The 20,871-nt window shown below is 32.4% G+C and overlaps 1 protein-coding gene across 3 annotated transcripts in view; it reads left to right on the forward strand.

The window, feature by feature from the left end:
* Positions 1–10,611: 10,611 nt before the first annotated feature.
* The window catches only part of LOC107453264 (hemocytin), a 142,808-nt gene continuing 132,548 nt past the window's right edge, over positions 10,612–20,871 (forward strand). The window contains exons 1-2 of one of the 3 annotated variants that reach the window (XM_087157895.1): positions 10,612–10,729; positions 12,726–12,760. In XM_087157895.1, the coding sequence (XP_087014021.1) occupies positions 10,668–10,729; positions 12,726–12,760 (97 nt within the window). In that variant the 5' untranslated portion in view covers positions 10,612–10,667. Of the gene's footprint in view, positions 10,730–12,725; positions 12,761–13,366; positions 13,448–20,871 lie in introns of those variants that run through there. The other 2 variants (XM_087157896.1, XM_087157897.1) reach the window with 2 other exon arrangements.

A 20,871-nucleotide genomic window follows, 5' to 3' on the forward strand; every position in this document is an offset into this window, starting at 1 on the left:
TATTCAAATACAAATGCTTATAGAACTTATTAAATGAGTAATCAGTGTTTATTGATAATGAAGAAGGACTTGTTCTGCCATTATCGAGTATTAATGCATTTTATCAGGTGATTTGGCTGATAAATGGGGAAAGAAAAAAATCTCATTTAAATCGAATCAGATTTTTGTTTTTTAATTTTGATTTTTGCCAACCTTTCTATATTTTTAAGAATTTTTTTAAAATTCTTAAAAATTAATTATCTTTAATTGAAATTGATTGAATTGAATTGAATTTAAATTGATTTATCTTTAAAATATATAAGAAAGTTGAACATGGTATTTACAAAATTAGTGTTCCATACTTACAGCTTTCCAAACTGAACCAAATAAACTTTAATTTGAAATTGCACTATGTATTTAAAATTATTTTTTGAAAGATTCTAAACAAAGATTTATGTTTTCATTATCATAGCTAATAAGACATTAGGGTAACTAAATAATAATAGTGAAATCTAGTTCTTCTATTGCAAATTACGTCTAATGACTGTATAGTAAAAATCTATTTATGTAAATTTATTTTCTATAAAGACATAGACCTTAGTGTATTCCTATCAAGATGCCTACAAATGTAATTCTAAAATACTTTATTAAAAGAAGTATAAACGTACTCTCTAAGTAATAAATACTTTAAAGTTTGTGTTAGTAATTTCTACTTATTTTTTTTTTCTTCAAATAAACGAGATAAAATACAATTTTATTTTATTATATATAAATTAAATGAAGTTCCTTATTTTAGTTACTCCTATTAGAAAAAATTATAATCCATTCAAAAGTTGTAATATGTGATAATGAATTTCATATTAGAATAAAGATCTATAATACTACAAAAATAAACTCAACATTATGCATTCAAATAATTTTTAATTTCGTAAAATATCATTATTAAAAAAAATCGATTTCGAGAAATATCATAAGCTTTAAACAGGTTCTTTGCCATGTTGAATACTTTTCATTTTGTCCAATTTCCCCTCCTCCATTTTTTTTCATTGTTCTGAAAGAGATAGATTTCTGAAAAAATTATCATCCCTGCTTACTGCTAATTATAAAAAGTTTGAATTTAAAAAATAAAATTTTCATAATATCACATGCTCTTCTACTAAGCTCTTTATTTAGATTAATTACATTTCATTAACTTATATGTATATGATTAACTATGTAACTTATATGTATATGATTAATTACATTAACTTATATATACAGTTATAAAAAAAATCAATCACCTTTTAATCAAAATCAGATCATCCTTATAACTTATGTACGGTTAGTCGAATTTTCATTCTGTAAAATATTATGTAAATGTCTCAAAGAAATCTTTTAAATCATGCACAATAGTTAACTGTAGCAGAATGTTTATTTGGACAAAAAATGCACTTTTTCTGGAAAAAAAACTATTTTTTATTGCATTCGAATTAGAGTGCAAAAATAACCTTGAAGCTAAATTTTATAAAATTGTGACTATTAGGGAGGCCTTTAAAGACAAATGAACATATGGCACAAAAATTAGAATGTCGCTCAAAATTTCATGTGCGATGATGTACAATCTAGTTTAAGTATTTTAGACATAAAAATATATATTTTAGTTTTTTTTTTTCTTTCTCAAATGTAAATGAAACGACAATGTTCAATACATCAAGAAGTGAAAACTAACTTTTAAAACATATGCTTAATAAGATTTTAAGAATCATTTTGACTTTATAATTCAATTTTAAAAGAAAAAAATTATGAATTGATTTATTCCTTATCTTGTTACTACTGACCAAGACAATTTTTGAACTCTTACGGAAGATATTTTACTGCCGTAGTTGTATTGATAAATACGGTAGAAATAAATTAATTTTTGCTATCATATAAATTAACATTATGATCATAAATGAAACATAAATACATAATTATCAAATAATTTATTTGTTTTATTAATTTATATGTTCTGAAGGTTAAAGTGTACTTTCAATAATTTTCTTAACCAATAGCAACCTTTTATTTCCTCTTAAAATGGTTAAACATATTTACATATAGTTAAATATTGTACTTAATACAATAGTACTTTTTTATACAAAGAAAGCATATATTAGTGCAATTTTTGAACTTTTACAGAAGATATTTTTCTGTGGTAGTTGCATGACTAAATACCGTCAGTACGGGAGAAATAGATTAATTTTGCTATCATTTAGAAACATAATTATCAGACAATTTGTTTTATTAATTTATATGCTCTGAAGGTTAAAATCCTTTCGAAACTCATTCATAATCAAAAATAAAAAATTTATTTTTCTCTGGGAAACATTTTTTGTAAAAATAAAGGTGATAGTTGGTAGCTACCTAGAAAAAATAACTTAGTTTTTTAAAATTTATACACAGTTTTCTTCAATATTTTATCAGCATTAAATTCAAAATGTTAAAATAGCTAGAATTTTAAAGAAATTATCAAGTATCTTTCAAAGAACAATCCGCTGGATTCTTACTAAACATAAAATTTCATTTGTAGCTAATTATTTCGATGATATTATTATTTTTTATAATAATTTTGAAGAACATTTAAATCGCCTTAACTTGTTCGAAATACGTAGATTTGAAAAACTTAAAATTGCAAACTTCTAAGTGATCTTTTCTATAAACTAAAATTCAATGTTTAGGTTACAAGATGTGTAACGGTATAGTGACTCCTGATAAAAATAACATTGAAGCAGTTAAAAATTTGAAACTTCCATCTAATGTTAAATCTTTTCAACGTTTTTTAGGTTCAAAAAATGTGCATGATAAATTAATAAATAATTAAATTATCTTATTATTACCTCTAAAAATTATATCTGAATTATCTTTTGAATATAGATACAACCTGGTGTTCGACTCCCAAATGTCAAGAAGCTTTCAAAATTTTAAAAACTGCTTTAATTTTTAATCTTGTTTTTTAAAATATTTAATCCTAAATTACAGTGTCTTTTTTTTTTAATTACAGCCAGATGATTCAGGTGTCTTGCATCCAATATTATTCCATTCTTGTTCTTTAAGAGACTACGAAAGAAAATATGCTATCGCTAAATTGGAATGTTTTACTGTTGTTGAAGCACTAAACAAAAATCATCGTTATTTATTTGGCCATAAATTTACCATACATGCAGACAGAATTAGTTGGGCTAAAAAATTTGAAAGGAAGGCTGTCCCACTGGTCTTTGGAATTAAGAATGTATATTACAAGGCTACGGAGAGGAACATTAGTAGTCGTAAACCTCAAAACTGGGTTGGCTGTTCAACGACGGATATAAAATTAAGAATGTATGAGCCGCGATGGCTCAGGGGATAGAACGTTCGCCTTCCAATGAGGTGAACTGGGTTCGAATCCCAGCGATGACTGGTTGATACGAATTTCGCATCCGGCATGTACCGAGCACAGTGCTGACGTAAAATATCCTCAGTGGTGCGTGGATCATGGGTTAGAGTCTCCATACCGTCTGGCTAACAGTGGGAGGTTCTCGTGGTCATCCTCTCCATATAACGCAAATGCGGGTTAGTTCCTTCAAAAAGTCCTCCACGAAGGTAAATTTCGCCAAATACTTGATCCAGAAGCTCCATTGTCTTCTGGATTGGGTTCAAAATTACAAGGCTACGGCTTTGAACATTAGTAGTCGTAAACCCAAAAATTGGGTCGGCTGTTCAACAACTGTTATAAAATATTTAAAAAAGATAAAAATTACGAATGTATGACTATGATATAAAATACACAAAAGGCAACATAAACATTGAAGCCCATATGTTGTCTTGAGAAATTCCTGGTGATAATATTGATATAAATAATGGAAACCATTTTTCACTTTTTTTGCAATTCGATGAAATTTGCAACAAAATGATAATTTATTTGGAGATTTTATTGAAAATCAATAATGTTTTATGTTTATGCAAAAAGGGGTTTTCCAAACTTTTTGTTACATTTTCTTTAAGACATAAATTACTTGAAATTCGGTCATCCTGATATTCAAAAAATGATTTACTTACTCCTGCTTATTATTGGGAAAATACTTTACTTTAGATATTACGAATTTTAATATACATTGTCATACTTGTCAGATAAAAAACCTAGGCAAAAGTTATTTGGTTTATTTCAGGTAATTCTCCCAGTTGACAAATCTTTTGAAGTAATTGCAGTGGATAGTGTTCGTGGTTTTAATTATTATAATTCTACAAAAAATATTTAAATTTAATAATGGATAATAAAACTCGATACGTAGTCTTTTGCATCTGAGTAAATAGCAACATAAATTATTAACTTTTTGCACAAATTTTTCAAACTCCTAAAAGCATTTTGAGTGATTGAAACGCCGCAATTACTTTCTTCTCATTAAAAAAAAAAAAAAAAATCTTAAACATTGTAAAATCATACAGTTATGAACAATTAATGGAAATATTGAACATTTAAGATAAACCATTGTAACGGGTTTTAAATGTAAAATTAGTGATTCTTCTAAAATCTCTTGGCCTAATATATTAAAAAAAAGTAACTAAAGAATGTAATTTGACTTCACACTTAGTAACTATAATTCCACCAGCATGTTTGACACTTTTCCATCTACTCACCTTTTTGTCAGAAAAAAATTACCCACCAATAAAAGCTAGAAATATCACCCAAAAAAAATTATTATGATGCAAGATTCATTTATATCGAATTTTCTCCTAACAATACTGTAATGCAGGGGTCGCCAAACTTTTTTGATCATCGACCCCTATATAACTTTTCGAAATCTCCATCGACCCCCACAAAAGTAATTTTCTGTTAATTAAAATAAAACTCTATTAGATACTGTGTTTGTACATTTATTTTATGATTTTAAACATTTACATTGTGTAACAATAGTTTTATGAAAAATATATTAATACTGAAATTTAAATACCTTATTATTAAATAATAAGTAATTATGCAAAAGTAGATATAATAAGTAAAGTAACTAAAGGTTTACTACTTCTTGATCAATGAGATGGGTGTGCCTGGTGTTTCGCTATATTGGGTTCAAAATTGGTCAATTTTGTAATTTTCGTAAAAAAATACAAAGTGTGCTGTAGTTTTGTCGCGGGCTGTACTAATCCATATTATTAATGCTTACCTTCTTTTTTGTGCATTGATAATTAAAATTGATATCTAAACCAAACGAATGGTTTTATCGAGACAATAACTAATTATCCAAAACTATAAAAGTTTTAATAATGACACCGCAAATATTCAACACAGTTTGCAAAGATAGCTGAAACTGCGTATGATATTTGCATTTGTAACGTCAATGCTCGTCACACGTGACATTTGGACAAGCGCTCATATGCATATGACTTATAAACTGCGCTGAGTTCGTGCCACTGCGCTGTGATACGTAAATACTTGTTTCACCCCAATAAATATACGTTTATTAATTTATGTTTTATAAAGAAACTGATATTGAGTGAATTATTTAAAAAAATTCTCTAATTTTACATACTTAATTAGGTATGTGTGATTTGCGAATTGAGAACTGTTTTTTTCGACCCACAATCGACCCTTCCGATTCGGATCGACCCCCATTCGCCCCCCTGTCTCAGATCGACCCCCGCTTTTGTTAAATAGACCCCTGGGGGTCTATATAGACCACTTTGGCGACCTCTGCTGTAATGTATGAAAATTTTAAATACCTCAATATTGAAAACTCACCCCAACCTTTAGTGGTTCATACATAATTCTTGAAAAAGTTTCAAATATTAATTACCAAATAAATTAAAAAGAATATTCAAAATAAAAAAAATACAGAAATAGTTCATGTGTCGAAATTGCGAAGGTACCACCCATCTTACTAACTAAAATAAGTAATAAATAAATGTACTATAGTCTGTTGCAAGTTAAGAAAAAAATCGTTATCTCTATGGAGAGAACTTGCTTGAATCCAAATGGATGCCAAGCTCCCAGCGCGAACGTCCCATCAGATCACCGAAGTCAAGCATCACTGGCTGCGGTCAGTGTGCGGGTGGGTGACCACTTGGATCAGTCTGCGTAGGGACCGAGGGTGTGCGGTATAGGTACTCGTTAAACTGTGCTACCGCAAAGTGCTCGACTTCGCGTGCAGGTCTCTGGGCTTCCGAAGCGGGGGTGCCATCCCCTCGGCAGAGGATCAAAATTGTGATGGCATGTCTTCGGATCATCCTGAGGGATGTTTCCCAGACCGTCGCCAATAGCCCATTGTGCAGCTCTAGTGCGATGTAAATGAACTACAACAACAACAACCCAGCGCGAACGTATGTCAGCATCACCAACTCTTGAAATGATGTTGCACAGCCTTCTTTTTGCCTGTTTTCTTAAATCCTGTGAAATGAGAAAAACAAAACTTGTTGAATAAGAACTATTGTTTTGTTTCTCGTAAAATTAAAGAGTTGCATCATATTTAAATTTTATTGGTATTACTTTTCTAAAAATGAATCAGAAAGTGTATTCGAACGATAAGCAGGAAACAAATTCTAAGACATTGCAAAATTAGTAATTAAATAACGCGATTTATAACTAATTCAAAACAAAAATTGTAAACGCTAACGAACAAACAACAGTCATTAACAGTAATAAATTAGAAACTAGAAAGAATTAATAAAATAATATAAAAAATGGTAATAAATATACGTCTTTCTCCTTGCAAATCGGAAAGAAATTTATCTTACATGTTAAGATAGCGCCTACATAACAACGTAAAACGTTTGCCTAATTCATGTCAAATGTAGCACTCTCTGTTTTACTGGTCCAGAGAAAACTGCCCTTGCATCAGAATGGTTCTGGGTTCGAATCCCGGGCAAGGCATGGATGTTATTTCCTTCTCTGTACTATCTGTCCTTACAATGGGAGCAATGTTAGCCCACCTAATATGGTGCCCCTGAAAGAGTGGCCAACAAATCTGCCCTTCAGAATCTTAGTTCGGCCGTCTCGAAATTAGTCTCATTCAATTTGACGTGAAAAAAAAATGCATTAGGAATTAATACTTCACTTGTCTGTTTAGAAGAAATTTAAGTCTACCCATTAAAGCACCCCCCATTTCCCTAAAAAAAAAAGGCGAAAGAGCCGTGGTGGCTCAGGAGATAAAGCATTCGGCATTCAATGAGGTGAACCAGGTTCGAATCCCAGCGATGGCAGGTAGGTAAGATTTCCGCTCCCGGCTCACACCGACCACAGTGCTGACGTAAAATATCCTCAGTGGTAGACGGATCATGAGTAAGAGCCCCCTTGCTGTTAGGCTAACCATGGCAGGTTTTCGTAGTTTTCCTCTCCATGTAACCCAAATGCGGGTTAGTTCCATCAAAAAGTCCTCCACCAAGGCAAATTTTTCTCAATGCTTGATCCAAGAGTTTCTTTGTCTTCTGGATTGGGTTCAAAATTGCATGGCTACGGAGTTGAACATTAGTAGTCGTAAACCCAGAATTGAGTTGGCTATTCAACGACGGTTATAAAATTAAATAGGGGTGAAAAACGTTCAAAGAGGAGTTTTCTCGTGTCATATATTAAAACATAACAAAGCTATCAAAAGGTAGGGGAAAAAAATCTTACGTATTAATTTTCAGCCTAAACACCCTTTTTTTTTTGGTATACTTACCCATAATTACTGAACTATTAGTTACAATTGATATTTTAATAGGATCTTAACTTAAAAGAAAATAATAATATAACATTTAATAACTACAATTTCCCATTGGATCAAAAATCTCTGAGGTGACGCGCCCTTCGTTTCAGGTATGTGACGAATCTAAATGTACTTTCTCCTTATTAGTCTACCAGAAACGTGGATTTAAGATATTTTAGTACATTTTATTATTTAATGAATATTTTGATTTAATTATTTTTCTTCAAAGAGTCTTGCAGTTTTTTTTTCTTTAAAGACTCTTTAGAAAGAGGTTCAAAAATATAATAATCCTATTCTAGAAATTGTACAGGGTACTTATGAATTAAAAAAAAAATTAAAAACTTGTGAGCTTTCTCAAGGCCGCTAGGAACTTTATTGGCTTAGTTTCTATTTTAATTCTATGCAATAATTCTTAGAGTTTTCTCACCCATATTCAGAATGCTCCATTCCTTTGCCGTGGACCGGGATAGGCTGATTGGTAGGGCACTGGGCCTATGTCCAAGAGGTCGTGGGTTCGATCTCCGCCGACCGAAGACTCCCCGTGTAGTAAATGGTGACTGATACATGTTAAATCTATTGAGTCACAAAGGCTTCCATGTTCCCATAACAAATCAGACCTCTGGGGGTACTGATCCAGGAGTTTCCTCGAACCAGGAGATTGGGTTCGAAATTACAAGGCTACGGAGTTGAACATTAGTAGTCGTAAACCCCAAAATTGGGTCTGCTGTTCAACGATGATTATAATTCTTTTGCCATCAGGCTATCCGTGGAAGATTTTCGTGGTTTTCCTCCCAATGCAACTCAAATGTTGGTTAGTTCCCTCAAAAAATTCACCACCAAGACTAATTTGTTACACTGTTTGATTCAGGAGTTCCTTTGTCTTCTGGGTTGGATTCAAAATAAAAACTACTGAGTTAAACATTGGTGGTCGTAAACTCAGAATTGGGTCAGATGTTCCGCGCCAGTAATAAAATAAAATTAAATTATCAGAGTTGTAAAAACTTAAAAGTACAAATAAATTCATGTCTTTTAATAATAAGGAAATTAATAATATAATTTCGAAAATTCCTTTAATAATATTCGAAAGGAAAACGAAGAAGTATTATTATTAGGGGTAAGCAAATTAATATTTATAATAGAAAAAAAAATACACTAGCAAAATCTTAAACAACTATTGAGGAAGGCAGTTTTAGAAAACATATATACCTGTTAGATTGCTGAAGGTAATTGAGAGGAGTTGAAAGACGATTGTCAGAAACAGCTTCAACCAGCAACCAAACGGGTTATGTTCGATTGTTGATTGTTGATTGAAACTGATAGTGATTTGTGAATGATAGAGTTTTTCATCGCTCAACTTTGACACAAACAAAATGGCTTGTCAAAGATGAGCTAATTTTAATTAAAATGTTAATTGACGTGAAATTAATTAAATACAACTCCGTATCGCACATTGAATTTGTTGAAATAAAATTCTTTCTTAGATTTATTATTTGCTTATGCATTTTTTTGTAACACGTAATATATTTGTGTTTTGTGTATTTGGCAACTTCGATGCATAATTAGCTTGTTTATTTTTTACATGACTTCGTGCCTGTCTCAGTGAAGTAAGAATTGAAATCATTGTGGAAGAAGCTTTGTGAAGGATTATAGAAAATGTATCGCTTAAAATAATTGATACTTGACGGGGTAAGTTAAGTCGAAATAGAATGGAAAGAACAGTTGCTAATGTTAGCAAATCCACTTTATAACAGCCAATCAGGATCGGGATACCCACACTACGCCACTAGCAGGTTTCCCTTTGACACCATAATCACAAATAAGTAAGGCAGAGTCATAAAAAAATCAGGCTAACAAAAGCAACACATAAAGATCAAACAAAAAGGATGGACGATAATTTTGGAACTTCTTGGAGTTGATAGTTTTCCAGACTGAGTTTTTTTCTTTTCAACAGCTTGCATTTTTAATGTTTTTATATAACCCTAATTTAAAATATTTTTATGTTCTTTTGATGATTAACTTATTTATAATTGCTTTCTTGGAGGCGATTTTATTATAAATATGAATACTGAAGAAGGAATTTTAGCAATTTATGACTTATGAAGAAAAAGAAAAAAAAGTTTGACCAATATGGATTTCAGGGATAGAGCGCTTGCCTCCCACTGAGATGATCCGAGTTCAATTCCAGCAATAGCTGGTTGATTCAAATTCCGCACCCGACTCACACCGACCACAATGCTGACCTAAAATATTCTCAATGGTAGACAGATCGTGGGTTAGAGTCCCCTTGCCGTCAGGCTAACCGTGGAAGGTTTTTGTGGTTTTCCTCTCCATGTAAAGCAAATGCGGGTTAGTTCCATCAAAAAATCCTCCACGAAGGCAAATTTCTCCCAATACTTGATCCAAGAGTTCTTTTGTCTTCTGGATTGGGTTCAAAATTACAAGGCTCCGGCGTTGAGTATTAGTAGTCGTAAACCCAAAAATTGGATCGGCCGATCAGCGACGGTTATAAGAAAAAATAAACGATGGATTACTAGTTTTTAGTTGCAAACTTAATTTTTACTTGTTAGTAGTAAACAATTTTCTCTCTTTTATTTACATATTAATAGTACTCTTAGAAATTCTCTGCTGCCAGTATGAACATTTCGGGTGTTAGTTTGAAGATATAATTGACTATCCTATTATATGTGGACTATTTCGACCTGAACTTCATAATTCTTAAATGAAAATACAAGTTCTAGTCTGTCCATTAGATAAGATTCTCAACTATCGAACAAAAAGGATGTGCTTAAAAAGAAATCTTTCCCGGAAACATAATCTTACCTGCTCAAGACACTTCTTGAAGAAAAAAGAACTTTATATCTCTGTCCGCATACTTCCGGTCAGATCAGAAAATTTAAGGAATTCCTAAAGAAAAAAAAAGAATAAATAAAAACACCTTTTGAAATTGAAATAACGGTAATTTATGCATTGTCGTTTCTTAGCTAACTATTTCAGATGTGTGTGTGCTAGCAGCTAAGAATGCAACGTAGCAGCTTATATTTCCCTTTTCTGTTATTATTGGTTTATTTGAGTCATATCGAGTAAGTATTCAGTTTCTGATCAATTAATCAATTTATTTTAGCCCAGATATTAATTCATTTTTTTCTTTTCCTTTAGTTTTCTTCTCTTTTACAAATTTTTAATAAATTAAGTATTAAATAAAAATTCTAAGAAATAAAATCTGTGAAATTATGTTTACTGAATTTTGTTATTGCAAAAGCAAAGCTGTATATTGTATCATTTATTAAATTATAATCAATAATTTCTCTCATTTTTTTATTAATTTTTATTTTTATTTTTTTAAGCAATAATTTTTAATGTTAGAACTTCTTCTCAGTTTAGCAATAAATTCAATTAAAACTTCAATTAAGTTAAAACAGAAGAGCATTATTGATAGATTTGCAGCTGGAAGATTAATTTAAAATTAATTTTACTCAATTCCTCACTGGCTATATGCTTTTCATAATTACGTTATTTTTTATTATTTCCACAATTTATTAATCGTAGATTCATGTTAATATAAAAGTTAATATAAAGATATCAATATAAGTTTTTATTTTGACCTATAGATCTACTTTGATATTAGTCTTTTTCTTCTAGAATAAATTATTTTTACATTATATACATACATATTTCATAATTTTTACCACCAGTGACTGCACTCGAAATATATATATATATATATATATATATATATATATATATATATATATATATATATATATATATATATATATATATATATATATATATATATATATATATATATATATATATATATATATATATATATATATATATATATATATATATATATATATATATATATATATATATATATATATATATATGACATTATATCGTGACGTGACATATATGATGACAGTGACAAAACAAGTATTTAGATTTAAGTTTAAAATAATAGAGTGGATAATCTATTTTCATTAATTTCTGCAATGTTTCTGAATGAATGAACTTTTTACAAGAACATCTCCTGCGAAATTTTTTATAATTTATAAGCCTAGCCTAAGCCTTTTATAATTTATTAGGCCAGCCTAAGCCTTTTATAATTTATTAGGCTAGCCAAAGCCTTTTATTAGAAAACTTCCGGTGTATCCCTCCGCTTATGTTATGTTTACGAGGCTATGTGTGAACAGGCTTACTATTCGAGGAAATTTTATAATTGTGATTTAAGTTTAAATTAACGCATAATTTTACCATTTATAAGAGTTTTCTGTAATTTATAAGTTCTAACAGGTCGTGAGCCTAAAACAAATTTAAGAAAATTAATATCACAAAATAAAGTGCAAGGTTTGCCATGTTTTGAGTATTATCCCTTATTTGGCTGTATTTGGGTAAAATAGCGCCGTTTGTTATTTTTTTGGGTAGCAACAAACCTAGCTTGTGAAGTCTTCCGAATTCATTAGTTGTTTGTTTCGTTATAAGTTAAATTAAAAGAAAACGTTAGATTGAAAGCACTACAAGTATAATAATATTGAATGGGGCGCTTTTGCAAGCTTTAGCGTAAAAACCAGTAGGAGCCCGGAAGTCTTATGACGAATATTAACCGCCAGCGCCATCTGTAATTAGCTTTATGCGGTCAACCATCTATAGGGTCCTACGGACCTGGGGATAAGAAAGTTTTCAGTCTTGAATCGTGATCAGAAACCAAAATTAAATAAACTATTTAGTCAATAATTTTCTTGGTTCAGTTGCCTATGAATAGAACAAAATACTTGTGGAACACATTTGTGTTCTTAATAAGTATGCGATTTGTTCTTTTTAATTGCATATAATTTTCATGAATATTTTATTAGAATATTTCTGAAAAAACTATTTTATTAAAAGAAGGAGAATAAACAATATCACTGATCATCATTTGCAAAATTAGTGAAATCAAAGATGACCTTCTTCCCTCACCTCAACCAACCAATGTATTTGTAGTTTCAAATTTCAAACGAATGTAAAATCGACTGATTTTTTAATAAATGTAACTATTAGATAACTAATTTTCTTTTTTTTTTCTGTTTTATTTAGAAAAATCACTGCTATTGACGATGAAGATCATGAAGGTAAGTTCTTAAATATTAAAAATAATTATTATGTCACAAGATTGCTACTGCAACGGATTAAGAGCACCTAGTTCATCTTCCGTAACATAATTGAGGGCCAGTTTCACTACATGAGGTAACCGCACTTTCGGTCGCATTCGAGGGAGATTGAGAACCTGATTGTGAATGTTGTAATAGTATGGTGTTTTCCGCACTAGAGTTCCCTCTGCAGAGGATCAAAATTGTGATGGCATGTCTTCGGATCATCCTCAGGGATGTTTCCCAGACCGTCGCCAATAGCCCATTGTGCAGCTCTAGTGCGACGTAAATGAACAACAACAAAAATCCGCACGTACCCGGTGTATTTTGAGGCTATTTATCACAACTTGGTAAAAGTAAACACAATAGTTAACAAAAAGATGAAAAATAGTGAAGACATAAGTAACATAATAATGTAACATGTAGTAACATAATAATAAACATAAATATAGAAGGGTCATAAACAGGTGGTTTCAAAGGAAATAAAAGCTTAAAATTAAATTCGAATAAACATCGTTGTAACGGATAGTTAATTCGTAGCAGCAGATGGCGCTACCTCTCCATCCGCATAAACAATAACAATAGTCTTCATTCTGACTTACCAAGTGAGATGACGTAAGATGATCTACCCGAACCTACCCTGGTTCTTTTTTTCCCTAATCAGTTTGGGTAAAACTTTGAATTACTTTCTATGTTAGTTAATGTTATGTCGTTACTCTTTATTGTTAAATGAACGTGTGAATGTATAATTAAAATACTGAGCGCTCTTCGTGATGGTGTTTCTTTCCATCCCCTCGTGTCCTTACACTGTTATGTTATAAAACACTTATTGCCTTGTCAATAATGCAATAACTTTGAAATTTAAATCTAAATCTAAATGATAATTTGCAAAATAAGTTTTATCTCGCTATTCTTACTAAATAGTACTAGCATTAACGTATGCACGGTGCACTGCTTGCAGCATAAACAAATGGAAATAAACTCAAAAGAAGCTCAAACAGAACTACCAAAAAAGAGAATTTTTTCTAAATATTGCAACCATGTCGCCCTTTTTAACAATCTATCTAAATAACTCAGAGAAATTTTCACTTCTAATTTTATTTTTTTAGTAACGAAAATAACCATTTTTATTTTTGAAAAAAGGAAACTAATACAGCATCTAATACAGGGGCCCCATCCCCCCCCCAAGATCTTGGGCACATTCATCCCCCCCCCCCAAAAAAAAAATTTTTGCTAACTTCCCCCTTCCATGTTAGCTTGCTCGAAATAGTGCTACTTTGCTTGCATTGCCAGTTGCTTCTTTTATTTATGTACTTAAAAAAAATTCTCTCGTCTAAATTCCCCCCCCCCAAACTATTCGTTTTATTTAGCTTTAAGTGGGCGCATCGTGCGCCCACCTTTTCCCCTGATGGGGGCCCCTGATCTAATATCACTATATGTAGTGAAAAAAGTGTTTAAGAAATCAAATCGAAAAATTTCCACCAAGAAACTGGAGTATGATAGATAAAAATCACAACCTTTGCCAAAACCATTTTTGTTCATTTCTCTCCAAAATTGGCCTACCATACATTTTTCCGTTATAAGTGCATTTTTTTTTCTTTTTACATTCGAGGAATTAAACTTACAAGCAGTGATATTCTCGCGCAACGAGCGATGCTGAGAACTGCGCACTTAACTCAATCTTGGAAAAGTAATATGAATTTTAAAGGGGAAAAAGAAACTTTATTAGAAAATTTAATTTGATTGGAGTCTCTGACGTAGTTTTAAATCTAAGAAGAAAATTTTTTTTTTTTTTTTTTTTAATTACAATATATCTCCCGCAAAATTATAAACCCTATATGAACCCTAAATGTTGATTCGGGAGCCGTGGTAGCCCAGGGGATAGAGTTATAACCTCCCATTGCGGTGAACCGAGTTCGAAGCCCGGCGATGAGTGGTTGATTCGAATTCCGCACCCCGCTCGCACCGACCATAGTGCTGGCGTGAAATATCCTCAGTGGTAGACGGATTATGGGTTAGAGTGCCCCTGCCGTAAGGCTAACCAGGGTTCCTGGTTTTCCTTTCCATATAACGCAAATGCGGGTAAGTTTCATTAAAAAATACTTGTCATCTGGATTGAGTTCAAAATTACCGGGATACGGATTTGAACATTAGTAGTCGTAAGCTTAAATTTCAGTCTTTTGTTAAACAACGGTTATAAAACTTTTTAAAAAATGTTGATTCCAGAAGAATATGAACAAAACAAATAGCAATTAGTACAGAAATTCTCACTACATTTTTTGCCCCATGCATTTTTTTGATCATTGTTAGATCATTTCTTATCCTTAGTCTTAAATCCAAAAATTCAAATACTACGCACATAATTTGAATGTTAATTAAATGTTATTAAAACGTAAATGAAAGTAGTTGTTTACTTTCATTAACTGAAACTAAATACTTAATATTCTAAATAAAAAGAAAACGTAATTCACTTAATAGAAGAAACTCATTTAAACTAACCAGTTAAAATTGTCTGAAATAACCAATAACGAAAAGAGCACTTTTTAAATTGCGGATGAGATTAATTTTCATATTTTAAAATGCTTGTTTTTAAATTTTATAAAGTAAATTTATTAATTTAAAAAATACAAATAAAAATAATTCCTAATGTTAATCAGACACTTAAATATTTTTAGTCTCAGGAGAGAGATTCTTTTTTTGCGCCTCCTGCTTCCAAAATGTAACTCATATAATTTTTTAAAAATTTTTATTTCGTAACCGTCGTTGAACAGCCGACCCAATTTTTGTGTTTACGACTACTAATGTTCAACTCTGTAGCCATGTAATTTTGAACTCAATCCAGAAAACAAGGGAACTCCTGGATCAAGTGTTAGGAGAAATTTTTTTTCGTGGAGGACTTTTTGGTGAAACTAGCCCATATTTGCGTTACATGGAGAGGAAGACCACGAGAATCTCCCACTGTTAGCATGACTGTAAAGGAACTCTAACCTGTCAATCCATCCAGGCCCATTTTAAATATTTTGTTAAGCTGTGTTGGCCCAGAGGATAGAACGTTCGCTTTCCGAAGAGGTGAACCGGCTTCGAATCACAGCGATGACTGGCCTACACGAATTCCGCACCCAGCTCACACCGACCACAGTGCCATCGTAAAATATTCTCAGTGGTAGACGGATCATGGGTTAGAGTCCCCTTGCCGTCAGGATAACCGTGGTAGGTTTTCGTGGTTTTCCTCTTCATATAACGCGGATTAGTTCCATCAAAAAGTCCATGAAGGCAGATTTCTCCCAATACTTGATGCAGGAGTTTCCTTGTCTTCTGGATTGGGTTCAAAATTACAAGGCTGCAGAGTTGAACATTAGTAGTCGTAAACCCAATATTGGGTTGGCTGTTCATTGACGGCTATAAAATAAACTAAAATAAAATGTTGTGCTTGTCTTACTAGCCGTGATGACTTAAGGGATATAGAATTTGTCTCTCAATGAGTTGAACCGGGTTCGAATTCCAGCAATGGCTGGTCGATACAAATGCTGCATTCAGCTCGCACCGACCTCAGTGCTGACATAAAATATCCTCAGAGCTAAACCGATCATCGGTTAGAGTCCCCTTGCAGTCGAACTAACGTGGTAGGTTTTCATGGTTTTCCTCTCAATGGCATGCAAATTCAGGTTAGTTCCAACAAAAAATCCTCCAAGAAGGCAGATTTATCGCAATACTTGATCCAGGAAAAAAAAAGCAAAAATAATAAATATTTACTAAATAAAAAAGCAAATCCATTAAATAAAAAAGTAAAAATAATAAATACTTACAAAAATTTATTTTTTACATTGACTTATCTTTAAATAAACTAATTTTATAATTGCGTGCAAATTTTTTTCTATTTGCTTAAAAAGTTCTAGAGTTTTGACAAAATACGCCAGATATAAAATTAACATTAAGGGGTGCAAACTTTGAACCGCTCTCCTGAGCAAACTATGGGGACCAAATTGCGGCTACTTCCTATATTTTGGGAGTCAAAAATTCTAATCCATCTAGAAAACAAGGAATGTTTATTAAAAAAAAGTGTGTTTTTGTGTCTGATTTTGTAATTTGAAATGTCGTTTGCACTAATTAATTAGGAAATTTGAGGTCACCTTTTCGAACCATTTTGAATAAGTCCTAGAACGCAAAGATCCGATCATTTTATCAAAAATTATTTAGGGTGATCCGTTTTTCATTTTACGCCCTACATTAAATGTACAGAGTTAAATAAATAAAAAAATGAATAAAATTCTGGTGGTTAATGTTTTTTTTAAAAAAATCGGCCCTTACTTTCTAACTAAAACTGATAAGTACACCGAGCCGCCTAAGTTTTTTTACCATGGTCATCGCTTCTCTGGCCATCTCTAAATTTTGTATGAACTCTAATTTCTCCATAATGAACTCTCATCTTAGAATAATTGCCCGTGATTCTTCGTGAAAATGTTGTTTTCGTGACTTATTCCTCAAGGTCGGAAGAAACCAGATCTAAAAAGGAAAGATTTTACAAATATTTCATATTCGAAAATGAATTTTATTACGACCTATATAAACAAACAAATATCCTTTTAAAGATTTTTATTAGAACCTTTATGAACAAACATATATCCTCTTAAACTTTTTTAATACGAACTAAAGCGTTAACATCCGATCATTAGATCAAAAGTTATTCAGGGTAATCCGCTTTTTCCCCTCATTGTACATCCAGAAATCTACATTGTCCAGAAAATCTACAACATTTTGAGAATGATGTATCTTTATAAGAAAGAATAGATAATAATAGATCAACAGAACTTTATATTAAAATTTTTCGCATGGCAATAAAAACCTGATTATTGAAATATTCCCGATCGCAGTGCTCGTATACCCCATCTGGGGAGAAGACCAAATACATGTCTTGACTCTCTCTTTTCCCCTTTCTTAATATTTTTCGTACTTAATTGTCCGATATGTTTTTTGAAATTTCCACGATGCATTTTTCTAACTATTTAATGTAGTTTTCAGTTCAATATAGTTTTCTAACTTAAAAAGATTTTAATTTATTTGAAAATCAAGACAGAAATTAACATACTTCCTTCTCCTATGACTCTCCACACGCTAATGGTGAAAGCATGTGAAATGTTGCCAGATAATTTTGCTCTAATCTAATCCTGTTGCTTGGCCGAGGTGCCTGAGGCCATAGGGCCCTTTACCTCTTCATCATGTGTTGCAGATCCTTCTGGTGTAACCTTGAGGTCTTTGTTCCTAGAATTGAAATTAGAGAATAAGTATGAGCCATTGCTCAGGTATAATCATAAAGATGATTTAATAGTGATATTATGAGATATTAGTACATATTAACATAGTAAAATAAAATAAAGTAGAAATATACATGATAATACATAAGTATGCAATTTGAGATAAGAAAGTCCTGTAAAGAAAAAGTGGAGATTATAATTGACTCCTGATTAGGAGTCTGTTAGATTGCTCGCCAATAAAGCAAAAGTCAAGATTATAATGACCCTTTATAGGGTATGGTCCGATTTATAATTATGAGGTATGGTCCATTATGAGTCGTATGATTCATATTGATTTATATTTGTCCGTGATTTAGTCATGTCCGAGTTAGTTGTCAATATTCAGTGCCATTATATAATATTATAGTGCCATTTTAAGGTTATTTGCCATTATATTTTGCTGCCATTGAGTAAAACTCACATGGTCAGTATGGCATCACTTGTAAAAAAGTGAGCCACTGGCCTCAGGGAGGCGTCTTCAGCTAAGTTTTCGAACTCAAAAACTGAGTCGAAATTTGCTGCAGTACACGTCAACGCTTTCTTGAAAAAGTTTCGATTGAGTTTCGTAAAGTGATGTTCGAAACTATCTAACTCTAAGTCTGAGTGAATGTCAACATTCCTCTCGTACCACTCTGCGCCTGTTAGTTTTCGCAGGATCTTGTTCTGCGTGGCTGTGAGTTTCCCAAGCTCACTCCCTGAAACATTACACCATGCTGGCGAGGCATAGGTCATGATCGGTCTTATCATGGAGGTGTACAGTAACCTCTTAAGTTTCAGGCTCATCTTCCCACTGTACATCAAGCTTTGCAGTTTTATAGTTGCAGCGTTTGCCTTGTTCTTAACATTTTTAACATGGTCCGACCAGGTCAGTCTGCTGTTAATAACTAGACCTAAATAAGTCGCCTTTTTAACTCTTGGTATAACTTGGTTAAATAGTACAAGTTCATTATGCTCTCTGATTGATTTCCTTGTCTTTTGGATAATCAACAGTTGGGACTTTTGAGCATTTACTTCAAATCTCCAGTCTAAACACCACTCTTCGTAGTCGTATATCTTATCCTGCAGTTTTTCTATAGCTAAGTTTGGATCTCTAGATCTTACTATGACCCCAGTGTCATCAGCATAAAATGCAGTTAAACTATTCCAATCGCCTCTATCTATTGGAAAGTCGTGTGTAAAAAGGATATATAGGATTGGTCCTAGGATGCTACCTTGCGGTACTCCTGCTTTTATACTCCTTAGAGTTGAACAAACATTTCTCATTTTGATTTGAAAGTTCCTTTCAGTCAGATAGCTGTGTACAAATTTCACTAGTCCTGCAGGGAATGCCAGTTCTATAAGTTTGTATATAATTCCCTTGTGCCATACTCTGTCAAACGCTTTGCTGATGTCAAGCATTAATAAAGCTGAAGTCTGCTTTAAGTGCAGTCCCCTGCCAATATAATCTACAATCCTTAGCAGTTGCTTTGTAGTATCGAGTTTCGCCCTGAACCCGTACTGCTCGTCTGGCAAACAACCGAGAAATGGTTTGAGTCTTGTGTATACTATTCTTTCCAGTATTTTCCCAAGAGTGCAAAGCAAACTTATAGGTCTATAGCTGGTAGGAGATAGTAAGTCTTTGTTTGGCTTTGGAAAGAGAATGATATTGGCAGTTTTCCACACAGATGGAAAGTAGTTTTGCGATAAACATGCATTATATATCTTTGTAAGATATTCAACGTAATGATCTGGTAGGGCTTTGATCATTCTGTTTTTAACGTTATCTAAGCCAGGGGCTTTTCTGTTATGCAGTTTTGTTATGATTGTTTTAACTTCTTGTGGGTTTGTATATTCTATCAGCTCAGGTTCTCTATGTTCTGCTAAATATCTCTCAACGCTTTCATTCACTAGTCTTTCATTGTGAGGATTATAGTTTTTGTTTAAGGTGAACTGCTCTTCCATACAGTCAGCAAAAACCTCAGCTTTCTCTCTTTCAGTGCATACAAAGCCATTTGCTGTTCTTAACGGCTTATTCTTTTGCGGGTCCGTGCGCAGTGCTTTTGCCATTTTCCAAATTGAGTTGTCTTGGGTACAAAGACTTTCCACTTTTTCATTCCACTGCCGCGTTCTAAAGTTTTTGCACATATTCTTTATCTTTCTGTTCAGTTCTATATATTCCTCTTTAAAGAGAGGGTCTGATGTGCTCTGATATCTCTTCCTACACCAGTTCCTTTGTTTGATAAGATATTTTATTTCTGGTGGGAGCCTTAGGAAGTTCACTTTATACACTTTAGAGGTACTTGCATCCGAATGAGCGTCCTGTAAGGAAGTTTGAAAACACCTTATAGCGTCTTCTATGCTATCTCTGGTCTCTAAGCTTTGTTCCATCAATTCCTTTCTTTTCAAAATGTTTTCATAAAGATTCCAGTTTGTGCTGGTAATCATTCTGGGCTCTTTTTCCACTATTACGCCAACTGATGTTAGGACAGGGTGATGATCTGATGATAGATCATTTATCGTGCTTGCCACCATCGGTACTTTCATGTTTGTTATTACGAAGTCTAGAATATCAGGGATATGACCTCTGATAACAGGATAGTATGTGGGCTCAGTGGGTGCCACCACTGTTAGTTTGAGTTGGTTGACTATCCTTTTCAAACTAATTCCATTTGCATTAGTTCTATTGCAGCCCCAGATTGAGTGTTTAGAATTGTAGTCGCCAGCTACAATTGTATCGTAACCACCTTCGAATAGACTTTTAAATTGTGCCTCTGTGATGGTATGTGCAGGTGTATTGTACAGGCCTACGATCTTCAATGTTTC

Source organism: Parasteatoda tepidariorum, chromosome 2, assembly GCF_982258835.1.
Source record: "Parasteatoda tepidariorum strain Cologne lab strain chromosome 2, Ptep-v5.0, whole genome shotgun sequence".
Taxonomy (NCBI): domain Eukaryota; kingdom Metazoa; phylum Arthropoda; class Arachnida; order Araneae; family Theridiidae; genus Parasteatoda; species Parasteatoda tepidariorum.